The sequence below is a fragment of the Microcaecilia unicolor genome, chromosome 8 (genome assembly GCF_901765095.1).
Source record: "Microcaecilia unicolor chromosome 8, aMicUni1.1, whole genome shotgun sequence".
Lineage (NCBI taxonomy): Eukaryota > Metazoa > Chordata > Amphibia > Gymnophiona > Siphonopidae > Microcaecilia > Microcaecilia unicolor.
Genome location: NC_044038.1, coordinates 71734866 through 71760690, shown reverse-complemented (window position 1 = coordinate 71760690; position 25825 = coordinate 71734866). Strand labels below are relative to the sequence as shown.

Genomic DNA, 25825 nt, shown 5'->3' with positions numbered 1-25825 from the left:
ATAGTAAATAGAGTGCTCCAAATAAATGTTTTTGATACAAAATTTTAGGAGGAATTGAAGTCTGTAAATTTAGGATGATTGCCTCTTTGCAAGTTTATGATATCAGCCATCACTTCGCATATGGCACAAAGCCACTGTAAAAGCACTGTGATTTTTAGTTTCAGTTTTCATTAGCTATGGGCCATGTGTGTGGGAGCTTTTTTGCTTAGAAGTAAAATATGGTTTTTTGTTAATTAAATTATATTCTGTCTTAGATACTGTCTGGCTGATAGTTAGCCAGTGGCTGTCAGTTTTTTTATGTCACCACTGGCTGTGTTCCCAAATCAATGCCGGGCCATGTCTGGGCACCGGCACTGAATATCTAGTTGTTTGTTGTCACTAAAACATATTCAGTCAAGTACAATATTCAAGCACGTAAGATAGGACCAATTTTTAATGGCTTGATTCATGTGGTTACCTTATGCGGTTAAGAGCTGACTATCTGCACTTAACTGCACAAGTGCCAACTCCACTCCAAGAATGCCCACAAGATAGCCGGTTTCAGCTCAAGGCGCTAACCACAAACATTCAGCAGCACTAACCAGTTAAGTGCCAATGAATATTTTTGGATAGCCACAGACAAGGGATTTAAACGGCCAGGGGCATCTTTGGGCGTTTTAAATCACTTTGAATATTGGGCAGTGTGATTTTCGCAGAGGGATGCAGAGCGTAAACTATGAGAATCTGTGGTGCAGGGTTGTAGCCAGACCTCGGCGGGAGGGAGGTCCAGAGCCCAAGGTGAGGGGGCACAGTTTAGCCCGCCTCCCTCAGCCGCCGACCTCCCCCGTCGCCGCCAGGTACCTTTGCTGGCGGGGGACCCTAACCCTCGCCAGCTGAAGTCTTCTTCAGCGCCGGTCTCCGGCGCCTTCACCGATCTGTTTCTGTGAGTCCTGACTCCTGATGTCCTGCATGCACGTCCTGCACGTTACGTGCATGCAGGAAGTCAGGAGTCACTCAGGACTCACAGAAACAGATCAGCGAAGGCGCTGGAGACCGGTGCTGAAGAAGACTTCAGCTGGCAAGGGTTAGGGTCCCCCGCCAGCAAAGGTATCTGGCGGCGACGGGGGAGGTCGGTTGGCGGGGGTTGGGGACCCCCACCAGCAAAGGTACCTGGCGGCGGGGTCGAAAGTAGAGGGGGCTAGGGCTAAATCTGTGGGGGCCCATGCCCCCGTGGCCCCACCTAGCTTCGCCCCTGCTGCGGCGGTCTTCACATTTCACATTCACACAACCAGACATGAAATTTTGGTTTTCGCATCGATAGAAACAAGGTGATGCGTTTAGGCTGCAGTTTTGGATGAAAACTTTGAGGAAGTTTTGGTTGGCCTCTACAGGATTGACTGACGGTGGCTCAGTCCGTCAGGACTGTAGAGGCCAACCAAGTTTTGGTTTTGGTTGCAGCACCGGAACCAACCCAAAACCCTTTTTCTGCCTGGTTTCGGTTTCAGCCAAAAGATTATCTTAATTTTTGGCCATGTTTTTGGATTTGGCCGAAAATGACCCTGTGTTTTCAGTGGAAGTCTAAAATTAGTTATTTGTCTCCCGCCCACTCTTGTCCTGGAGTTGCTCCTTCTCCTGCACTCCCACCAGAGTTTGTTCCCTCACCAGTAGGCCCCCTTGGCCTGTCTCACAATCCTTGTGACCTAGGGTTGTATTTGGGGCAGAAGTGGTCCCCAGTTACTCCTTCCCATTCTGTCTCTGCTCTCAAAATGGCTGCCATGACTGGGGCAATGCTCCTACCCTGACTTCACTAGAAAACTGAGGTGGGGGGAGGCTACTCTTTGTATTTTATTTTTGTACTGTGATTGCAGTTATGATCTAAGACAATAGTTTATATGGTAAATAGAGTGCTTCACATAAATGCTTGTGATACAAAATTTTAGCAGGAATTTAAATCTGTACATTTGGGCTAATTAGCTCCTTAGGGATGGGCCTCTGTGGATGTTTTTAGTTTATTTCTATTAGCTGTTGTCCACGTGTGTGGAGACGTTTTTGCTTGGCAGTAAAGTACAGTCTTTCATTATTAAATTATTTTCTGGCTTGGATACTGTGGATTTAGCAGAGGGATGCAGACTGCAAGCTCGGTTAATTCACAGTGGCCCTCACTGGTTCACATTCACACAACCAAATTTGAGTTTTCAGTTTCGGCTGGATTTTCCGTTTTTGCCTGAAACATTCAGACAGTTTTTTGGTGGCAGTTTCAGTTGGCCTGTACACTGAATTCATCAGGCAGGGGATGTAATGGTGGTGAACGAGGACCCAAATGAATTGGCCCACCTGGAATCTGGTGTTGTCTACATGGCTTTATAGTAGGGGTGGACAATTATTGTGTTATAAACGTGATTAATTTGTAAAAATTATAACTATTTCCATTTTTTAACTGACCGTATTTTTTAACACTTCCCTGCCTCTCGCGTTTACCTTTAGACCTCCTCTTCATAGAGTCTCCGGCAGTGGCAGTGATTGCCACGTACTGCCTACTGCTGACCTGGAAACCTTGCCTCTGCTGCATATGCGCCCTCTCTGCTGCAACTCCCTATTTTGCCGTCAAACGTGTCAAAGACGAGGCTTCCAGGTCAACTGCAGGCAGCATAGGGGATTAGCTGCCACTGCCTGAGACTCTGTGAAAATGAGATCTGTTAACAAATTAACAGTGTTTAAAAATGGAAACCAAGTTAATTGCTGCCTCTACCAGAGACTCAAGAAGAAGGCTAGTGGAAAAAATGGGAACCCCTGCACTGTTATCGGTGAAGAGGAAGACAGAATCCCATAGGACCCGTGGGTGTTACTATCTTTCTCTGGGTAGACAAACAGCCCAGTAAGTTCTGGGGGTGAAGAGGGACCTAGTAGACCACTTGAAAGTTCCACTGTACCTGTCAAAGCACAGCACTCTCCATTATTGTTCAAGAAGTTGAGTATAGATAGGATGGTGATGTTATGTAGGACTTGGAGAGGAAGCATTAGGGAAGAGCAGAAGTTCTGTTTTAGCCACATCCAAGCAGCATCAGACAAGCAGATGAGTGTTTATTTCTTCAATTTATATATTTGATTTATTTATTCTGTTTATAAATTAATTGTATTATTGAATATTTTAGCTTTGTGAGGGAGTCTATAGAATGCTGCCACTTCCCCTTAAAGATACTCCCTCACAGTGCCAGAGCCACCTTAAAATTCATAGCCCCGCCCATGGGGGAAGTGACATGGGAGGGGTGGAATCAGGCAAGGTCCAGGAAGTATAAAAGCTCAGGGCACAGCTGTGTTAAGGAGGCCCAGAGGAAAGCATCGATGCCTCCACCACCTGCATGTGAACTGCAACTGCTACAGTCAAGTAGACCACGTTCAACTTGGAACCTTGCAACTTTGAATTTTGAACAATACCAACAAAAGCTGGAATATAGAAGGACCAAACATAACGGAATCACAAAAAGTGTCCCTCTGAAAAATGCAGAGAATGTAGCAAAAAAGCTTTATTGAAAAGTTCCCGAGCCTGTACGTCTAGCCCTATCTTTGGCTGTTTTCAAGTCCAAACTTAAAGCCCACCTCTTTACCGCTGCTTTTGACTCCTAACCACTGCTCACTTGCCCTGTCCTTTTTATCCTCACCTCTTTATTCCCTTACCCTTAATTGTTCTGTCTGTCTGCCTGTCTTATCTAGGTTGTAAGCTCTTTGAGCAGGGACTGTCTTTTTGTGTATGGTGTACAGCTCTGCGTATGCCTTGTAGCGCTATAGAAATGATAAGTAGTAGTAGTAGTAGTCCTTTATCAATGACCTGAAAATACAATGCTCCAAAGCACTAGTGGTTCTCAGTTCTTAAAACTAATCCGCTTGTGTTCATAACAGGAGAACCTTGATAAATTTAAAGAACATTTTTGTGTTTATTTTCTCTCCCCTACCTGATATTTATAATACAGCAGTTGCAGGTAAAAGAAAATACTGTTTGTCTTACCTTGGCTCTGGGCCCACCCTCGTTCATGATACCACAAGCTTATGTTGAAGTTACTGTTATTTTGTTTGAAACTTTATTTTTTATTGCCCTAAATGCATGCGATGATTAAGCATGATTTATCATATGATTAAAATTTCTTATATCACGATTAATTTTGATTACATTTTTAATCATTGCCCTCTCCTACTTTATTTATTTATTTATTTATTACACTTGTATCCCACATTTTCCTGCATAGCAGTAGGCTCAATGTGGCTTACAGGTTCTGGAGAGGAGAGTACCAACTCCGTGAATATATACAGAGTGGAAAATAGAGTAACAGTAGGTGCAAGGAAGCTGATAAGGTTCCGGAAAAGAGAATACAACTCTGGGACGAGTATATAGTAGCATATAGAGAAAAGTAATCCCAATGAGGCTGATAAGTCTCTGGGGATGGGACTACAGCTTCTAGTGAGCAATACAGAGTAGGATAAGAGTAGAAGTACACTTAATTATAACTGGAATGGTAAAATTCGTACAGTTTGAAGTAATAGGATTATGTGGAAGGGGTATTGTTCATTTCTTTATACCTTCTCATCTGGACCTCAGCCAGATCTGTGGTGGTCTTCATCTCTGCTAGGATACTTCTGTGGTGGAGAGGATTTGGGGAATAGCATCAAAGATCTAAGGAAAGTTAGACCTTAGAGGTTTCCAGTCCATGAGGTACTTCAAGAACGCTTCAAGGTCAAACATGTTTCACAGAGATATTAGAGACTAGGTAGGATGGTTGGTTTGTAAGCTCTTTCAACCACAGAACAGATCTTCATTCTTTTGCTTCAACTACAGGAAAGGTGCCCCAGGGTCAGAAGGCTGCAGCAGATTCCCCATTTCAGGATGGAGACCCTGTATTTGGTCATTTTGGCGATGCGAACAGGAGAATTACATCGCTTAATCTCGAGGCATCGTATTTACACCTTCTCATTTGAACTCCGCACCAAAGATTTCTAAGATCTGCCAACCTAGATCAGCACTACCAGTTTCAGGCTCTACCTTTGCCTCGGCTACAGATCCCCAGACATTTTCAAAGATCATGGTGGTAGTGACAGCTGCTATGCATAGAGAGGAGCTCATGGTCCACTTGCATCTGACAATTGGCTTATCAGAGCCAATACAGAGCAAGAGGAGTTATCAGGTGACAGCCCAAGTAATATAGTGTGTAAAGAACTTGGGATGGATAGTCAATTTCCTAATGCATGAAATATATAGAAAAATGGAAAATGAAGGTAGATAAAGGCCATATGGCCTATCTAGTCTGTCCATCAACATCAACCACTATCTCTTCCTCCCCCTAACAGATGGGAGCTCTATTTACTGTCAGTCTGGGGAAAGTGTTCTTGCCCAAACAGAGGATCCAGAAACTTCAGGCTCAGATTTGCCCCTTTATGGGGCAGAGATTACCATGAGCCTGAATGTATATGCAGGTGTTGGGGTCCATGACTGCAACCTTAGATCTGATGTCCTGAGCTCAGGCTCATATGCATCCCCTAGTTTTCTCTGCTGAGTCATTGGTCGACAGACATATGATGTTCAACTGCCATTGCTGATAGACTGTTAAGACCAGCATGAAATGGTGGATAGGCTCTCAGAATTTATCAAGAGGAATGCCCTGGATGGTGATCACTGTGGATGCGTGGGGGGGGGGGGGGGGCTACCAGCAGCTTAATCCATCAGTATTTTGGTGACCCAAGCCATCAAGAGGATGATGAAGGCCTTTCAGACTTTGTTCCAGGGGATGACAGTTCAAATCTTCTCCAACAATGCTACAGTGGTAGCATATGTCAGCTGTCAAGGAGGTACAAAGCATCAGGGTGTGATCAGAGACTCTGTTACACTATTTCATTGGGCCACGCAACATGTTCAAATTTTGTCAATGGTTCACATAGCAGAGTTGGGAATATACAAGCAGATTTCTTGAGCAGGAACTCGCTGGACTCTGAAGAATAGGAACTCTTGGCAGGGACATTTGCCAAGATCATCCACCAATGGGAAGTTCCAGCGGTGGACTTGATGGCATCCAGTCACAATGCCAAAATACCTCTCTTTTTCAATAAGAAAAAATAACTGAGATCAATGGGTCTCAACTCTCTTTGACAAATGTGACTACAATCGGACTTGCTGTATGTTTTCCCCATGGCTGCTGTTGGATCATCTGTTACAAAAGATAGTGTCTCATCTCAACCTAGTGGTGCTGGACTGGTGGAGGCATCCTTGGTATATGGACCTTGTTCAGTTGCAGATAGATAACAGCCTCTAATTACTGTAGGGGTGAGGACTCCTCTCACAAGGACCAGTGGTCATAGATGACCAGTCTCCTTTTTGTCTTTTGGCCTGACCATGAGAGGTCGCATTTGAGGCAAAAGACTATGTGGAGTTGGAGTCTTTTCTTCCCACTCAATGCAAGGATTGCTTTGTTACATTCCATACATTCTGGACTGGTCTGGTTAGGACGAAAAGAAAGGAAAAATTTGTTCTTACCTCCTAATTTTCTTTCCTTGGGTCCAGCCAGACCAGTCCAGAGACCCAATCTGTAGCTGGAGAGAGGGATCCTTTTTCTGCGTTTGGTTTCATTCTCCACTGGATATCTGCAGGGAGGAGCTAGTGATTCTTTGAGTTTTCCCAAGGAAGCACATTGTTAATTTGGAGTCCTGAATTGTCTTTTCTGAATTTTTGAACAGAGGAAATTAGTTTGTCTACATATAAAATTTTGGTAAACTGTGCCTGCATGGTGCCTCCTCATAAGTAGGAACTCCTAGATCTTAGGTATCTTTCTCTATCTGCAGGTTGACAGGTATGACTCATACATTCTGGACTGGTCTGGTTAGACTCAAGGAAAGAAAATTAGCAGGCAAGATCAAACTTTTCCCCTTATCAACTGCCCTATATTGTGCTGCTGCTTCTGCCTCTTGTTTACTTTGTTGGGATCTTGGTTTTTATAGAGAGAGTGCCTCCTTTTTTTGATGATGTAATTAATAGATGTGTGCACCAGATTAGATTCCATACGAGTCACTTAGATTACTATCTACTTTCTTCAGAATCTGGATTTTTTGATAACTTGCCAAAAATCCAATCTCACTCCTCCAGGGAATTAACATTCATAGAGTCTTGGCTCTAAACACATTAAAGGCAAAGGCTTTTCTGTCAGACAGCCAAATGAAAGATCCACTAGAATGCATCTAACGAGTTACATCTGCCACCAACGTGACAGTAATATCTTACACGAAGATGCATTAAGATTCTACACTCAGCAGTATGACCTATGTCTCCTCAGAGCTGCATTTGTTCAGGATCTATTACATTAACATGATGAAAAGAACTGTGTGTTGGTATTGAGGAAGAAAGGATAGGGTACCTCAACAATTTGTATCCATAAAACAGAAAAATGTGAGAGACAATCCTGGGGACACTTGGTGCATGTCTGTGCTTTTTAGATGTGCACTGAGAGGTGAAGTTCACAGCAGATGGAAGAACACAGCGGATCAAAAGAAGGCAAGACAAAACTGGATAAAAATGTTTTATTGAATAAAATAATTAGAACCCAACATGGATATGTTTTGAATGATCTCCATCAGGGTTAAAAACTGTAAATACAGTAACAAAAACCAATAGATTTATGTTAATATATTTAAAAACATCATATACAAAATAGCAACACTGTGCTTACCAACATAAGTTTTTGCAAGATGTTAAATCTAACCAACTTATCACTCTTACCAAAAGAATAATACTTTTCTTAATATATTCCCATCAGCAAATATTGCCTCAGAAATACATATATATTTTTAGTTATTCTACTGCACAGCCTTTTCTATCTTCTCTTGTTAGAAACATTAAAAATGTCTGTAAAATATATTCAAGTTGGAAACATGGAATTTTATTTTAATTACTGCTTCAAATAGTTATAAATATGCTTTAATCTAATTTTCCTTCTTTTTTGAAGAAAGCTAAAAACATAAATATGCATTGACTTAAAAGCAATGCTAATACATCCCACATTACGGGACAAATGCTGCACATATGCATAATTCGTAATACTACAAACATATATATGTATATGCAAAACCAAATTAATTTGTCTGTATCTGCCTTCACTCATACTAACAGTTACATTGCTTCTACATTCCAAACATTAGAAATGGATTTGTCAGGCTGTCACACAGCAAACAAATCCCAAATCTGTAGTAGTCCAGTCTTGTTTCCTGTTTGGTTTGTTGAGGTACTAAGTGACAGTTATATTTTTAGATTTTAAATAGAACATTGCCTCTTGTCCCATGTCTAATTTCCTCAGGAGCCTCTCATTAGGGGCTTTGTCAAAAGCTTTCTGAAAATCTGGAGACACTATCAGCCATAATTGAACAGGAAATCTAGACGTTTTTCCTGTTTGATTATGGATGGGTTTTTTTTTTTTTTTTTTTACTTAGACATTTTTTAGAAAATACCCTTCTATATCAACTGGCTCAACTTTATCCACATGTTTATTCATTTCTTCAAAAAAGGAAGATTGGTGAGGCAAGATTTCCCTTGGCTAAATCCATGTTGGCTGTGTCACATTAAGTCATGTCTGTCTGTGTTAGTAATTTTGTTAGTGGACTATGTTTACTTTTGTATCTTCAAGCTGGATTAACTATCCAAGACAAGATGAAGGCCCATCAAATCTGAGCCATGTTGGTAGCCTATATAAGATGCTTCCCTAGGTCATCTGCAGAACTGTCAAGCTGGGCCTCGTTACATGCTTTCATGAGACGGTGCAGTAGGACAGCCAGTGTTAAAGAGCCTTTTTGCTTAGTGGCATCGGTTTTGCCAGCATTATCAAGTGGATCAGGTTGCTCAAAGCTTGAAATAATGGGGCTCTCCAAAAGCAGAACATCAAATCTGCATGAACTCTTTCAGATATGGAGTTAACACTCTGCAACTGTCAGCTTGGGAGACCCGCTTCTGTGACTGATTTATCCTTTTTGTTAATGAAAAAAAATAAAGTTGCTTACCTGTATTGAGTGTTCTTTGTAGACAGCAGGATAAATTGAAGGGACAATCCCACGTACCTCCCAGACAGCTGATGTTAAGCTGTATACTAAGTGAGTACCTCTGTGGGGCCATGATGTGAGGGAAGAGGTATACGTGTTTAGAAGTTCTTCCAGTCCCACCTGAACTCCGAGAACTATTCCATTCCAGTGCTGTTGGGCACTTGATTTTATCCTGCTGTTACAGGTAAGCAACTTTGCTGTCCCATCTTTTATTCTCCTATGTTGATCTTATGTAACTAGAAACAAGTTTCCTTAAATTCTGAGGGTATCTGACATCTAATAAAAGCATAGGTAGTGACAGAGTAGCCAGAGGCCAGTGTCAAAACTGCACTTGAAGCTCATTTAACATTGGCTGTTAGAGATGAAAGAGCCAGAGGGAAGGGTTCCCTGGGCTCTGCTTCCTCTTTTGGATGAGGGGGTACAAGGTCCCTTTGGTTGGCAAGGGATGCTGGAGGTGACCGGGGCTCTACTTCCTCTTTGTGAGGGAGAAAGGTGCAGATGTGATGAATCCCTTGTCTTGGCTCCCTCTTCTGAAGAAAACATTGTTCTAAGGAGTGTTGTAGGATATACTTTTTCAAATACTATCACCATCTCCTTTCCAGGGCAAAGCGGATTCTAGGAATGACTCCAGGGGAGCCGGAGCTGATGGAGCTGGAGTCGTATCGAACAAATGATAAGAGCATTCTGGAGTCCAAGGAGAAGCAACTGGCAGAGCAGCTTCTTACACGACTGGATGAGATGCAGTGAGTATCCTAGGCTTGGAGCAAGGGAGATAGTTTATTTTCCAGTCTGCGGGACTGAGGAGAGATTCTGTACCAGCTTAAGAGCAACACCGGTGAAGAGAGAAGGTAAGGAACTTAGGCTAAGACAAGCTAAGAGATCCAGAGTACCTGGGGGCTTCCTTCATTTCTACATCTGTCTCATTGTTGCCTCCTACAACATAGCAAGTAGGAGCAGCTAGCCAGGTAAAAGTTCCTGCAGTCTTGAACAGGGGCTTCTGTGCCCACTGGCTTAGGGAGGAGGGACTATTATTGGGCAGGGATACCTCTTTTTTTTAAGGTTAGAAGAACAAAAGAAAACAGTTGTATCCAGAAGCATCTTTATAAATGGTGGATGCACACGGGTCGGTGCAGTGCCAGTGAAAGCTTGGGAACAGGAAGAAAGTGAGATTTATGGTTCTATCTGGCCAGGCTGGGAGTGGTTGAGAATGCCGTGCAGCTTGTCCCAGGCTCAGGCTCTGTAACATCTGCTGGATCCTGAACCTCCTCTCCACCCCCAGCCTTGGCTCAGGCTCAGTGGAAATGGTACCCTGCTGTGCTTCCTCCTCCCCTCTGCCATGTCAGCAGTTGTAGGGACTCTGGGAGAGGGGTGAACCTTCCTTCCAGTGAGGAAGCCCAGGAAACAGCTGTGTTCTTTGAGTAGGAACACATCTGGCAACAGAATGTTTAATTAAAGGGGGGAAAAGCGCATACAAAAGCAAAACTTGGGAACATGACCTTTAACCTTTCATCTCTCTCTCTCTGCCCAAACTGGTAATGGTTAGCAGCTGTCCTCCCTGAATGTCTAAGACTGAGCTTGGCTGTGTGTGGATGTTCCAGCATCCCCTTTCCCTCACCCCCCTCAAATGTTCTTTCACCGAGTTGCATCATCCATAGCTGGGATATAAAAGTTGCAGATCTTGCTGCCTCAGGCTTTTGTTCAGCCTGTGACTGCAGCAGTGAAGAAGCTCACGCCCTCTCCTCACAGATATGCACATCTTAGCAGCGACATCCAAACTCCCTGACAGCCTGCACCATGTTCTGCCGGTGAGTGAGCCAGAAGGACCCCTTCTTTCTCTGGAGAGGGGAGTACCTCTTACTCAGTGATATTCTCCTCACCCCACATCACCCCATGCTCTATATTTTTTGCATGGCGACTTCTCCAAGGACACTGTGCAGGGTGATAAGTGATGCATTCTGGTGGCATTGTGGGTCATTGTAGACTTTTCAGTGGGAGCAAGCACTCTGACTTAGCATCCTCGAGAGTCCTAGTTCCTGATAAAACAACTGTGAAGCTGGTCCTTCATTTGCATTCTATTGAATGTTGTCTTATATTTTTCCCTCTCTCAGTCTTTCCCTCATCTTTCACTTTGTCTCTCTCATTTTCTGTCTCTTGCTGTTTGTCTTCCCTTCTCTTATTTTCCCTTTATATAGGACTGTTTGTTTACCATACATGAATAGGATATGCGTCATGTATATATGTGTCTCTTTCTCTTTGCAGCCCAACTATTTCCACGGACGAGGAGAAAAGGTAAAAGCTCAATAATTGTCATTATTTGCATCTGGGTGGAAAGAGGGTGATCGCTGCTGCTATTTATATCTGTGTACGTTCAGTCTAGAGTGGACTGGTAACTCTATCCAGGAATGAACTCACTGTGGTGGGAGTTCCCTCTGATGTGGCAGACAGAGGGAAATAGGGAGGAGAGAGAAGAAAAAAAAATCACACTTTCCCATGCCAGCAGAGCATAGGGTGTGGTCACGAGTCTGGGAGTTGAACTGAGGCAGTGTGGGTGGAGTGGCTGCTGCAGGATTGAAAGAGGCTGTACTGCTGGGTAAAGAGGAGGAACAGAGACTGTTGAGAACAAGGGGGTATTCAGCTCACTGTCCCCCATCCCTCACCCCAGCTTGGCATCCTGGGCCAAATTTTATGATAAAGAGCATCATTCTCTTTATAATGGTACTAAGTAGAAATAAAATAAAGTAAAATAAGACAATACCTTTTTTATTGGACACATTTTTGACAGGCTTTTTGAAGGCAGAGCTGCCACCTTCAGGCTGGTTATGAGCAAAAGATGGCAATGGGGCTCATTTTCAAAGCACTTAACCTTACAAAGTTTCATAGTAACCTATGGAACTTTGTAAGGCTGTGCTTTGAAAATACGCCTTAATATCAAAATATATATAGTGAAACATTGCGAGCATTCCAAAGACTGTTTTGAGGGAAGAAGAAAGCTCTGCATTTGAAAGCTTAACTGTGACCTTTGTCAAAAAACGCTTTGTTAGTCCAATAAAATAGTTAATCACCTTATTTTACTTTTTAAAAATTTCTGTTACCTTTAAAGTGGACTAACACAGCAACCACACTGCGTAATGCTTTCGTACGTCCAGTGGGTATCGCACAAGAATTGCCATTAAACATAGTCCCAGAAAATGTTACATGAGCTTTGCCAAAGCGGACTGTCAGACTCCAGCAGCAAGAATACAGTCATAGTAGTGTCCCCCTGTCACTGAGCTTCCTTACAGCGATGCCAGTCTCTGAGAGAATAAGGCTGTGCCTGTTGTTTGATCCTTCCTGCTTTTTGTCTCCCTGCCCTCCTTCTCCCCAGCTCCGCCATATTCAGTGCCATCGTGACTTATATGAAGCACCTGGGGGTGAAGACCAAGGTGGCTGACAACAAGAAATCCAAAGGCATTTTTTTCCGGAAAAAGGTGAGAGCTAAGGCCTCTGAAGTATGGTGTCCTGGGGAAAGAGGGATAGACGGACATCCCTGGTATGGATTCTTAGGATTATAAGTAGTTCTTCTACTCAGTAATAAAAAACTTTTTCCTCATTTTTTTTTCTTTTGTGCCTCCATTCAGATTTCAGGGAACAAAAAGGGAGATGAGATTTTGAAACCAAAGAAAGGATTCAGTATCCTGGACCCCACCCGCTGGAATCGGACCGGACAAGAGGTGCACTGTAAGTTACATAAATTGTGCTGTTTGTATATATGTCTCTCATACTGTTGGTGTGGGAGCTCTCCAGACTTCAATTTTTATCAGATCCCTATTTTTAAAAATTATGCCTTATAGAGAAAGATGAATCTTATAGTACAAGGGCATCTCTCTTTAGCTGTTCCATATGGAGTGCATCTCTTATGGGATGAGAGAGATTTTTAAGAGTATGTAGCAACCCATAAAATGTCTGAGCCTATCTGACCATACATCTGGACAGTCTGTGTGATGTCAGAGGAGCTCCTTTCAGTTGGCTGCTGACCTCACTGAAGGAGAGTCCAATCTTTAAAACTCTGGTGGTCGAATAAGAACTGCTATCCTTCTTCAATTTAAAAAAAACTACCCCTTTTTCTCTGTAAGGCCATTAAACCCCAAGACCCTTTTAGCCTCTCCTTCCGCTATGATCTCTTACTGTCTTTGAGCCTTGCTCAGGTGTAGGACTCCATTTTTCTGGCTTTCCTCACATTCATTTTCATGCCATCTTTACCTCATTTATCTTCCTTTATTTTTACAGATTTTGACAACAAGCCATCAAAGGTTGACCCTGAAGGTATTCCCTCCCTTTTACCCCATCCCCCTCTCTCAAATCAGACATCTGCTCCTCACTCCCTCACTGACAGCATGATGGCATGTACCAGAATCACTCCTGGCTGTGGGGCAGAGGCAGGGGAGATTTGGGGTAGGGTGGTATCTCCATTCTTAACATCCATAATTAACTCTTCTCTTTTCCACCAATATGAAAGTTCATTGCTTCCCTCCCCCCCCCTTACTCTCCTCCCCTTCATCTGTTCTTTGTTAAAAATGATTCTCATGTCAATAGCATGGACTCTGCATGCTGCTGTTAACCTGTGGATTGGTGAGATCTGCTGAGCGCCCTTTCTCAGTGTTTCCCCTACCCCCACCCCGCTCTAAGGTACAGGGAAATAAACACCACTGCTGCCATTTTGCATAACAGCACAAGTATGGCACACACAGGAGGGGCCTTCCCATACTTTTTGTGCTTCAGTCATTTGTCCAAACCTGCAACTTGAGAGTACATTTACTTGGGGTGGGGGGAGGTGGAGAATTTGAACTGAAAAGGCGTTACAGATCAAACCAGATGTGAAATGTTTTAAGTACCTTACAGATTTACTGGCTGGGAAAGAATCTTGGGGGTGAATGTTATGGATGGTGGAGGGAGAGCTTGCATTTGGGTGTTAGACACAGTATTTGTTAATATCTGGATCTCACCGTTGGAGGAGGCAGTGAGTATACCGTATTGACACATTTCAGGTGAAAAGTCAGGAGTGGCTGAGAGAAAGAGCAGCACTGTGAAGCCCCCAGACCGTGGGGAGCTTAGTGCCGTGCATCGGAAGATTGCAACCAGCAGCGAGGGAAGTGAGACGGTAGCTGTGGCAGTTGCTGTCCATCCACCTAGTGAAGCTGCAGACGAGGAGGCAGGTCAGTGATTACAAATCATTGAAAGTGAAATGGAGCAAGGAGTTGGTGAGGGATGAGCACAGACCAGTGATATGCCTACAGTGACTACATCAGCACTTCAGTCTTTTACTTTTGCAGGATCTGAGGGGACACCCACCTTGGAAGCTACCGATGCTGGGAGAGGGGCCGTTTCTGTGGAGCAAGCAGTGTCAGGGGAGCATCTGGTGGAAGATGGCGGAGAGAACGAGAGGTGAGATGTGGTTTGGGGGTCAGTGAAAAGGGGGCAAAAGCAAGGCGTGGGGGACTGGATAGAGATGGTAGAGTCCCGGGGCAGATGGCCGCTGCACCCCCCCCCCCCCCCCCCCAGTGCATTCTTCTTGCCCGCTGGGGTGCTGGGAGCAGCCGCGCGGCTGTCTGCTCCGCTGGTTTCCTGCTCCCTCTGAGCCGGAACAGGAAGTAACAGCAGAGGGAGCAGAGAAACCAGCAGAGCCAACAGCTGCGCGGCTGCTCCCTTTTCACCGTGCACCCGGGGCGGACCGCCCCCACCACCCTGCCCTTGGTACGCCACTGGGTAAATAAAGATAGTGGTTACAGGGAGGAAGGGGTTGATGCTGGGAATGCAGATGCACAGTAGAGGGTGAATACTGTGCATAAAGAAAGATAAAGAGACTGAATGGGGCTGCTTGCGCTGCGCTCGCTTCTGCTCACAGTGCTTGAGGCCTCTCCTCATTGTATCTCAGCATCTGCCTTTTATGGTTGCACTTGTCTTCTGTTCTTGAGGCTTTTCATTCTGTCTGTTGATTTTTGACTGGTGTCACTGTGCATCTATCAGGGGTGTGCTTGCACTCTTGTGTCACTGTGTTTTTCCTGCTCCTGTCTGATTCACCATTCCCTCCTCACCTGTGGCAATCCGCAGGACTACAGAATATCTGTAAACTAGGTTCTTGGTAATACTGCCTTTTGAGATCTAGGCACAGATGCAGCCTTTTAATAAACAAGTGTTGGCGAAAACACTCCAGGCAGAACCTTACTTGTGCGTGGCCTGGCTTTCATCTAAGTGTGGGCGGGTGATGCTGGGTCAGTTCCTGAGACTCAGCAGGAAGAAGAGGGCCTCACCGTGTCTTAAGACTTTCCATGAGGCTGAGATGCAGCAGGCCTTTACCTTCATCATCCTTAAGCTTATATCTGCTACGTCCTTTGCTTTGATTGCTCTTTTTACAGAGGATTTCTTGTTTGCTGCTGAAATCCTTATTGCGTCGTCTGATGAATCCCATCTTCCACCCTGTAGTTCTGTAAACATCTCGTGCCCCACTTTGTGTATCACTCCTACAGTGTTATATTACTGTGTAAGTGTATTTCTTCAGTTTATGGGCACCTTTAATAAATTGCATATAGGCATGAATCGCTGTCTCAGTTTGCATCGTACAGGGATATCTGAGGTAACAGGCAATAGCTTTGTCTTGGATTGGAAGGCATGCGAGTGGCAGAAGCAAGGTCTGAGCCCTCTTCTCTGGGTTCCCAGTTTGTTACTTTAGAATAAGCACTAGGATGATTGAAGAATTGTTCTCAGGGTGGTGCTGTGTCTGACAGGGAACTATTCGCATACTTTTAATATTCAACATTGTGAGCCTGTTTTTGCTTAAAAAAAAAAAAAAAGTACCCTCACAAAAAGCAGGCCTAGTTTTTGTGGGTATTTTTCCTCGGGCAATAAAGCAAAACTGACTGCACAGTTTTGCTTTGATTATCACAGCAAAGCCCGCAGGCCACACCACGGGTGGTTTATTTTTACCCTCTCCCAGCGCTGTGGGTGCCTTGCTTGGTGTATCTCTGTCGTTTGCTGTTGCTGTTCAGTGTGGTATGTGTGTATGTACCGCACATCTTTGACCGTCTGTGTGTTTAATGGATAGTGTTCTGCAGAGATGTCGGTGGAAGCTTTTGTTTCAGAGTGGCCCAGTCCTTTGTGATTTGTCACTGTCGTGCTGCTTTCATTTTTGTCTTTTGCCACATGTCTCTGTTGGGGCATACAGGTGTATCTCCCCCCCCCCCCCCCCCCCTGTTATCAGGTGTGGTATATGTTTAGTTGCTGGTGTCGTATGTGCGTGGGAGCTCTGTTTCAGGGGAGAAGCCTTGCTGCCTTACAGCCGTGATGTGTTGCTGTGGTGTGGCAGTTGTATGCCGCCTTGAGGAGGAATCGCCTTTGGCTGCTTTTGCCCCAGCCGCTGACAGCAGCAATGTTCTTGGCCTGCTTTGTGTTGCTTCACTGGATTGGAACTGGGATTCCTGGCCACCATCACTTCAGTACCTCCTGCCAGGACCATAGCAGATTCTAAAGCTGGGCTTTGAGCACTGACTGGTCTTTAGCCATTGCTGAAGCATTTCCCCACCTAGTCATTAATCTTCACTTCCTGCTTTGTTTCCAGAAGGAGAAAAAGGTTGGTGACTCTCATACACCCCACTCCTCTTTGCATGCTTTGAGTTTGGAGTGGGAATGGAAGGAAAAGCCGAGGCAGACTGTAAGTAAAGAGCACAGGAGAGGGGGCAGAAGCCTTCGCAGCAGATCCTCCCACAGCTAAGTACTCTCCTACCTGCTCGAAGTGTCTCGTGGCTCCCAAGATATCAGACATTCTTAAACATCGTTTTAGCTGGTGGGACATTTGCCAGAAACACCACTTCACCCTCCTGTGTTCATTTTCAAATATCTTATGTAACTGGTGCTCAGATGAAGATGTACATTTTTGTTTTTGCCAATTATTAGATCCGTATGTGGTAGAGACAGATGCCATGTTTTGGAGGTTGTAGTATGAGATTTTGGGGTTTTCCTTAGGGCCTCCTGTACGATATATCTATAAAATTTATGTATTTTCTAAGTTCAATAAGATATCAGAATCTCTAAAATATCCTCTCTGTTAGAACAGCAAATGTTATCCTGAATAAGTAAACAGTAGCCTGATGTGTCATATGCGCGCTGTGTCTTGCTAATGTTGCCACACTTAAGGAGCCCTGTCCTAAAGTTCACATATTATTTAATTAGGTACATGGCTGCTTCCCCTCTCTCCCCTCTTCTGAGCGAGATGGTGTAGCTGTCTCTGTCATTTATCTGTTATCTCTTTCTCTTCCCCCTATCCCCTCACTGGTTGCATGACTACTACTTCAACCCTGACTCTCCCCCTCATCCTCCTCCCTGCTGTGTTTGGTGTGATGATGGCCTCCACCTTGGGGGGGGGAGCAGGCTGCCGGGCCGACTGGGGCGCTCTGAGAGCCTGCGCGTGCATGAGCGGAAGCGATCGCAGCGTGGCTCTGCCAAGGGCAAGCAGCCACGGTCCCGGAGTGACGTGGACCTAGATGCTGCAGCCAGAGCCACCGATTTGGGAGAGAAGCCACTGCAGCCACAGCAGCAGAAGAAGCAGAGCTTGACGTAGGTGTCTGGGAGGGGGAGGAAGGGGAGTAGACACTGGTTGATGGAAAAGGGGTGGAAGAGATGGTAAAGAATTGACTTTGTGCCTATCCTCTGACTCCAAGGTCACCTGCAGACTTTGGAACTGGCCTTTTTACTCCCACTGCAAGGCGTTCATGGACTGATGAGCCTGCTGTTCTTCCCAAGGCAGTGGAAACTACAGTTGTCAGAATGCTTTGAGATGAATAAATGTTAGGAAAAGTGCAGCTGCAGTATTTGCAGTGGACAGCTGGTGTCAGACTTGCCCTTCTATTTCTCAAAAGACTGAGCCATCTCTTAAAAGTACAAGGTGATGTCTACTGTGATCTGTCTTTGCACTTCAGAAGGTTGCCTTGTAAGAGAGAGATCCTTCCTGGGTGTGCAGCTTCTTTGTGACTTTCCCTGTGATACCTGTTACTCCTGTGTGGACCTCATAGCTCAGAGGGTGTTCATTTACTTCTCTGCAGCCCTGAACCAGGAGGGGGTGGGGGAGGGGACTCCCCGCAGTCCTTTCTGCCTCCCCAGTCTGAGGAGCTTGAGCCGCGTGTTTCGGAGCTGGAACTGGACCCGCCCAACTGGCGCAACCTTGCCGGCCCCGAGACTCTCCTCAGACTGAAGAAAAGTGAAGTCAGGCGGCAGGAAGTCATCAATGGTAGGAAGCAATGACAACTACAAAACCATTCGTCTGCCTGCATATTTCCTTCATGTAGAAGTGAATTAAGAACCCCTGACTGGTCTCCCCTGTGTGTGCCTCTCTCTTTCTCTCTGCAGAGCTGTTTATCACAGAGCATGCTCACGTGCGCATGCTGAAAGTGCTCCTGGAAGTTTTCTACCAGCCCATGCTCAATGTCTGGATCCCACCTACTGAGTTGCACAATATCTTCCCCAGCCTGGAGGATCTGATTGAGGTGCACGGTAAGAAAATCTTGTCAAGACCCATTCCTCCTTCTGTCCATCTGTACTACTACTACTTGATATTTCTAGAGCGCTACTAGGGTTACGCAGCGCTGTACAGTTTAACAGAAAAGGACAGTCCCTGCTCAAAGGAGCTTACAATCTAAATGACGAAATGACAAGTTGGGGCAGTCTAGATTTCTTGAATAGAGGTAAAGTGGTTAGGTGCCAAAGGCGACATTGAAGAGGTGGGCTTTGAGCAAGGATTTGAAGATGGGCAGGGAGGGGGCCTGGCGTATTGGCTCAGGGAGTTTATTCCAAGCATGGGGTGAGGCGAGGCAGAAAGGGCGGAGCCTGGAGTTGGTGGTGGTGGAGAAGGGTACTGAAAGGAGGGATTTGTCTTGAGAGCGGAGGTTGCGGGTAGGAACGTAAGGGGAGATGAGGGTAGAGAGGTAAGGAGGGGCTGCAGATCGAGTGCATTTGTAGGTTAGAAGGAGAAGCTTGAACTGTATGCGGTACCTGATTGGAAGCCAGTGAAGTGATTTGAGGAGAGGGGTGATGTGAGTATATCGGTCCAGGCGGAAGATAAGACGTGCAGCAGAGTTCTGAACGGACTGAAGGGGGGATAGGTGGCAAAGTGGGAGGCCAGTGAGGAGTAGGTTGCAGTAGTCAAGGTGAGAGGTAATGAGAGAGTGGATGAGAGTTCGGGTGGTGTGCTCAGAGAGGAAAGGGTGAATTTTGCTAATGTTGTAGAGGAAGAAGCAACAGGTCTTGGCTATCTGCTGGATATGCGCAGAGAAGGAGAGGGAGGAGTCGAAGATGACTCCGAGGTTGCGGGCAGATGAGACGGGGTCGATGAGGGTGTTGTCAACTGAGATAGAGAGTGGAGGGAGAGGAGAAGTGGGTTTGGGTGGGAAGACAATAAGCTCGGTCTTGGCCATGTTCAGGTGGCAGTTGGACATCCAGGCAGCAATGTCGGACAAGCAGGCCGATACTTTGGCCTGGGTTTCCGCAGTGATGTCTGGTGTGGAGAGATAAAGCTGGGTGTCATCAGCATAAGGATGATACTGGAAACCATGAGATGAGATCAGGGAGCCCAGGGAAGAGGTGTAGATTGAAAAAAGAAGGGGTCCAATGTCCTCTCTCACGTTGTTTCTCTCTTAGCTTTGTTCCTGGAAAGCCTGAAGAACCTACGGCAGGAGAATGGTTGCGTGATGGAGATAGGAGATGCCCTCCTAGCTAGGGTAAGACTATTAGATGAGAAAAACTCTGTATTGCCACATTTGACACTGGGTGAGTGTGGGCACTGAAATCATTTTTTTTTTAGTCTAGTTGTTCTTTCTGAGCTTTAATAAAAGTTCCACTCTGGCTTTTCAGTTTGTTTTTCCACCATGTCATTTATTTTAATTGCTTCCAACCCAATGGAAGTTGGAAAAAAAAGTATGCAAAAGGAGTAAAGAATGTCTGTCTTTCTCTTTGGGGCAAAATGACTCTGAAAATTTAACAGAATGGGATGAAACTGGGCATGTGTGAAAAATTAGTGAAAACACACACCTTAAAATGCCTCTCCCTTTCTCTATTTTTCCAACCCTTCCTAAAACTACCCCCTACAACTACCCCACCAGCCTGTAAAGTGCACCTTAACCCCCCACATAAAACTATTCTTCTGCAACTGCCCCAACACACATGTATACATATGCAAAGGGGAAAGAATTCTATTAGCCATGGCTCTCCATGCTTTCCCAACTTGTTTCTATTTTCATATCTGAGGATTGACAGCCCTTTTTAAGAGCCCAGCCGAAATCAGGATCTTCGATTTCTGCCAAAACCAAATCTGCAACCGAAACTGTTCACTCCAGTTTAGGCAGAAACTGAAGCAGAACTGCCTCTTCTGAGCCCACCCGCCCAACGGCAATGGTGGGTAGCGGGCACAGTCCTCACTTATTCTTGCCTGTGCCATTTCCAGTTTCAAGAGACTGCCACAGGAAGTTCCAGAAACCATTTTCACCTGATGCTGGCCGTGTGCAGGACCGAGTGGGGATGCTCCTGCACCACTACCCACCAATGAAAATGTAGACCCAGGGGGGTGGGCTCTGAATGGGTCTGCTGGGGTTGGGGGGGGGGGGGGGCAGAGTGATTGTGATGGGACTAGGGTGGGGAGAGTTTCTGTTTCAGCCAAAAATGTACTGACATTTTCGCTGAAATCCGAACCCAGATTTTGAGCCGGTTTCAATACCAAATCCCAAACCAAAATTCGGTCAGCCTCTACATGCTTTTAATGTAGCCAGTTATATAGGTGATTATCCTGTTCCTCATCCAGGCTGAAATGCTTCTCTGCTCTCCTGTGTGATGCTCTGTTGTACAGTGTATGGTGAGGGTATGAAGTTGGGCATAGAATTCTGTATCCTCTGTCTGTTCTGTAAGACCTCACCAGTCCATCGAAAAACCTGCTGTGCCAGAGCTGTTCTGTGCTCTGCTTTAATAGAGAGGATTAAAGGGTAGCATGATGATCAAAAGAACACAAAAATAACTTTTTTGTGGAGAAAATATCCTCATTTGTTGTTCTGTTAATCACTTGCTTTCCTCTCCTTTTTTTTTCCTGTCACCTCCTTCCCCATCTCAGTTTGATGGCCAAGAGGGAGACTGGTTCCAGAAGATTTCCTCCCGATTTTGCAGTCATCAGTCCTTTGCCCTAGAGCAGCTGAAAGGAAAACAGAAGAAAGACCCCCGTTTCAACCAATTCATTCAGGTAAAAGTAGCCCCTCCATTTGCACTCTGTAGTGGTGGTGAAAGAGATGCTCCCAATTCTATGCTGTGTGATGGTGGAAGGGAAGCCCTCCTTCCTTTGTGGGGAAAGGAGTACTCATTTTTGCAAATCTTTGACCTTCCTATGTGCTCCATAGGAAGCAGAGAGTAGACCTCAATGCCGGCGGCTGCAGTTGAAGGACATTATTCCTATCGAGATGCAGAGACTCACCAAGTACCCTTTGCTTCTGCAGAACATTGCCAAATGTACTGGTGAGTGAAGGGCATGCTCTGCAACTACCTACGTTCTTGTCCTACTATGATGTTATTTCGGCGTTATACAAGTGTTGCATGACTATTTGGTGTATGAGTGCAGGCACTCATCAATTTTCCATTCTTACTGGTGCTGTGACCCTCCCCTCCCCCCTCCTCCCAAATATCACTCTACCTACCTTGAACTGTGTTTTGTTAGACAAATGAGGGAGGCGAAACTTCTGGATCTGATGAATCTTCCCTTTTCCGTTTCCAGAAGAGGTAGATGAGAAACACAAGGTCCTGAAAGCTGCTGAGTGTTGCCGGAAGATCCTTAATCATGTCAACCAGCAAGTGAAGGAAACTGAGAACTTGCTGGTAAGGGATGGAGTAGTGAGATGGGGGTTGGGGGGACATGATTGACTTTGTACAGTGTGCATAGTGGAGGTAATTCTGTAAGTAGGCATCTTCATTTAGGCTCCCTGATGCCGTGGGGTGAGGGCTTATTCTATAATGGAATTTGGACACCCAAATGCCATTAGAGGCAGACAAATCGAACCAGCAACCAAAATTTGCAGTTAGGTTTCAGCTGAAACTGAAAGCAAACCCCCGCATCATTCTTGGCAGCGCTCTCCTTCCCTCCCACCACCCAAAGGCCTTCCCCAGTCCTACCTGTAAACCTGGTGGTCTAGCGGGTCTCCAGGGCAAAAGCGATCTCCAGTTGCTCTTGCCCCTGTAGGTTCTGCAGCAAAAGTGACTGCCAGGACGTCCTGTGGCATCCTCATGATACTGCAGCGGATGTCCTGGCAGCCATTTTGACTGCAAACTTGAGGGGGCAAGAGTGACTGGGGATGTCTCTGGTAGGCCCAAGTAGGGCCTTCAGGTGGTGGGTTGGGGGGTGTGGCGCCAGGCAGAGTGATCACTGGGGCCCAAGGAGGGCCTTCAGGTGGTGGGTTGGAGGGGGTGGCACCAGACAGAGAGATCATGGGGGTGGGGGTGGGGAGATTTGGCTCAGTTTCGGTGCCAAAACTGAAATTTGGTCGAGCTCTAGATGCCATTACAGAATATTCCCCATAACCTATCAGGGCACTTAAAATCTAGGTGCCCACAGTTAAATCAGCCATAGACATGCTGGGCACCCAAATATAGAAGGAGTGCTTGTAACTTACAGTATTCTGAAAGATGTGCGCAGAAGTGGCAGCTCCGCCCCTGTGTATGCCACCCTTACAGAATAGTGCTTTTGGAGAATATTAACATTTATGCACGCATCAGTGTCAGAACTCTGTACATTTACACACACAATGCCCTGTTACAGAATTGCCTTCAAATGTTCCTGCACAGCAGCATCCTGTCTCTTTAGTTTCTGTATACCACATACCTATATTGCATTATATAAAAATTAAAGGCATTACTGAGAACCAGAAGTTTTCCAATGAGCTTGGATCTGTCGCCAGTGTAAACAGGTACATTAAGATGTCTGCTGAGAATAGCAATTGTTCTATTGATATAAAGAGCAGAAAGGGTCTTCGAATGACACACAAAGCTCTGCATGTTTTTCTACAGACACGCAAAGTGTTTGTTTGTTTTTTTTGTTTGCTCATTTGTTTTGAAGTAAAGACATCCAAAGGAAGACACATTTGGCTATGATTATCTGACCCCTGGAGCAGGATCTGCCGAAACACGGGCCATGTCGGGTCATTGAATAAAGTTGCTTCCTTTCTATTTGGTTCCGCCTTGTGGTTCCATCTGCAGCTCCATACACTTCTTTTGCTTCCCTATTGATAGCGGAAAGGTACCCAGACAGTCCATTCAGAAAAGGCACTCAGGATTGCTGCTTCTAGCGCATCTTCAACTACCATCACTTACGTATTGCTTTTCTCTCGGCAGAGACTTAAGGATTACCAGCGACGTCTGGACCTGTCAAACCTCAGGCAGATCAATCATCCCCTTGTGAATGAATTCAAGGCAAGATGAATTTGTGTTCTAACTGAACCCCTACCACACTGTTAGCTCTGCCGTAGGGAAACCTACCTCTAAGGAGAGATGCAGAAAGTATTGCAGGAGAGCTATAGAGAACTTGGAGAAAATCCCATTCGTGGAGGACCTGTAAGAAATGTTGGAGAAGCAAAAATGGAAGTTGTGGGAAGGTGGAAGAGTTCTGTCTGGGGCTAGGGGGGGAGCTCAGGAGAGAGTGTAGCAGTGGCACCATATGAGCCAACTTTTCAAAATGATTAGGGATGTTAAATCCAATGGAAATGTCTCCTCCCTGGACACAGACAAACACCCACAGAGTTGTCTCCTATGAGTGTCACTACCGTGTAGTTCAGCTTTCAGTGTATCAGTGTTTTCTTCAGACTCAGGACTGTCCTCTTTTTGCAGAATTTGGACATCACTGCTAAGAACATGGTCCATGAGGGACAGCTGATTTGGAGAGTTTCCAGGGATAAATCTGTTGGTGAGAACTTTTGTGATTCTACTAAGATCTTTAAGAATCTGTTCCCAGTCAACTCCACCTCACCCTTTTTTTCTGTGTGTATATATAAATATCCCTTCTGTTGTCAGTATATATAAATGCCCTTTAGAACTTGAAAGTTGTGATATCACTTTGTCAGTTTTGTTGCAATACTTGCTGCCAAGGGCGAGCTCTCCGTAGTGGAACACATACTGTAGAAAAACACACCATTTTCCAACTGCAAGAGAGCAGAAGATATCTATGGGGCTGGAGGCAGGTAGTGGGACCAGTAGCAGGAAGAGGGAAAGCATTTTTCAGTAGGAGCAGGAGTAGAGCGGAAATGGGCATACTAGGCGGTCACCTAGGGCAGCAGTTTCTAGAAGGGCAGCAAAAAGCAGCTGTAGCCCTGACAACTACATCAAAGAACCATCAGTTCATATTTATACCTGCAAATCAAAGTTTAATATTTAAAATTATGATGTCTAATTATTTGCTTTTATAGAAATGTTGTAGGATTAATATGACTGTAGAGTTTAATTATCAGAGTTTGAAGGAAGTGGAGCCCATGGGCTAGGGATTTGAAAATTATTGGTGGGGGGGGGGGGGGGAGTGCATAAGGTTGAAGATTTCACCTGGGGTGCCCAGTATTCTTGACTTGGGGGTACAGGGCACAGAGTTTTGGTATCAGTGTGGGATAGGCTCCCACCTATCCTGTTTAATTTTCAACGGGTAGGAACTGGTTTATAAGTTATTGAGCCGATATTCAAAGCAAGTTACACATTTTCTGCCTGCCAGTGAACTCATCATGTGCTTATCTGTGTATTTTCAAATTTTAAACCAATAATATTGGGCTGTTTAAATCACTGACTGGCCAGATTCTATCTATAAATAGTAGCCAGGTTAGGGAGTGAAGCAGAGGCAGTGCTAAAAATGATCAGTAACAGTGATATTCATCTACGAAGTGGACAGGTTATCCATCTAGTTTATACCTGCCTTATAACAAGTCTAAAAGAACAAATAGAGGAGAAACTCCAAACCTCATGATTGCGTGTAAAACCAATAGTCAGGGTGGGGACACAAAAATGAGGAAACCAAAGCTAATCCAACAAATCGGGTCTTTAATTCTTCAAAATTGATGTAACCCAGTTATTGAAAGGCTCGACATGGCCGTGTTTTGGCAGATGTGCCTCCGTCAGGAGCCTTATCTTATTGACCACATAAACAAAAGTGTAAAAATGAAGGCAGGTACAAATATATTACACATAGTACTAAGCTACTTCAAGCGGTTACACCGAGCTACAAGCTTGCATTGTTTCACATTGATGTAGCTCGGTGTAACCGCTTGAAGTAGCTTGGTCTTATGTGTAATATATTTGTACCGGCCTTCATTTTTACACTTTTGTTTATGTGGTCAATAAGATAAGGCTCCTGACGGAGGCACGTCTGCCAAAACACGGCCATGTCAAGCCTTTTGACAATTGGCTTGCATCACTTTTGAAGCCATAAAGGCCTGATTTGTTGGCTATGGTTTCCTCTTTTTGTTTCCTCACCCCTGACTGTTGCAACAAGTCTAAACAGATAGTTCCGACCTGGTCACTGCTCAATTGGGGCAATTCTATAAACAGAGCGTTAACATTTGCACATGCAGAATACTAGCATACATGTACATATGTGCTAGCATGCTGCCTAAATGCTCTTCTGCAAATAATCTGCTTAACTTCTATTTGCAAGGGTGGTGGGGGGGGGGGGGGGGGAGCTTGGTGGGGGGGGGGGAGCTTACACAGGGGTACAGCAAGGGCTGGACATAGGTGGGGCTCCCACTTTGTAAGTTATATT

General features: G+C 45.1%; 1 protein-coding gene across 8 annotated transcripts in view; it reads left to right on the top strand.

Moving 5' to 3' along the window:
* ARHGEF1 (Rho guanine nucleotide exchange factor 1) overlaps positions 1 to 25825 on the top strand; it is a 187669-nt gene that overhangs the window by 149611 nt on the left and 12233 nt on the right. For 4 of the 8 annotated variants that reach the window (XM_030213024.1, XM_030213023.1, XM_030213022.1 and 1 more), the window contains 17 exons: positions 9645 to 9785; positions 11302 to 11331; positions 12407 to 12509; positions 12660 to 12759; positions 13309 to 13344; positions 14067 to 14234; positions 14352 to 14463; positions 16634 to 16645; positions 17443 to 17628; positions 18114 to 18298; positions 18418 to 18561; positions 19705 to 19784; positions 21164 to 21289; positions 21444 to 21558; positions 21815 to 21915; positions 23425 to 23502; positions 23917 to 23992. In XM_030213024.1, coding sequence (XP_030068884.1) covers positions 9645 to 9785; positions 11302 to 11331; positions 12407 to 12509; positions 12660 to 12759; positions 13309 to 13344; positions 14067 to 14234; positions 14352 to 14463; positions 16634 to 16645; positions 17443 to 17628; positions 18114 to 18298; positions 18418 to 18561; positions 19705 to 19784; positions 21164 to 21289; positions 21444 to 21558; positions 21815 to 21915; positions 23425 to 23502; positions 23917 to 23992 — 1793 coding nt within the window. Of the gene's footprint in view, positions 1 to 9644; positions 9786 to 10744; positions 10848 to 11301; positions 11332 to 12406; positions 12510 to 12659; positions 12760 to 13308; positions 13345 to 14066; positions 14235 to 14351; positions 14464 to 16633; positions 16646 to 17442; positions 17629 to 18113; positions 18299 to 18417; positions 18562 to 19704; positions 19785 to 21163; positions 21290 to 21443; positions 21559 to 21814; positions 21916 to 23424; positions 23503 to 23916; positions 23993 to 25825 lie in introns of those variants that run through there. The other 4 variants (XM_030213029.1, XM_030213027.1, XM_030213026.1 and 1 more) reach the window with 4 other exon arrangements.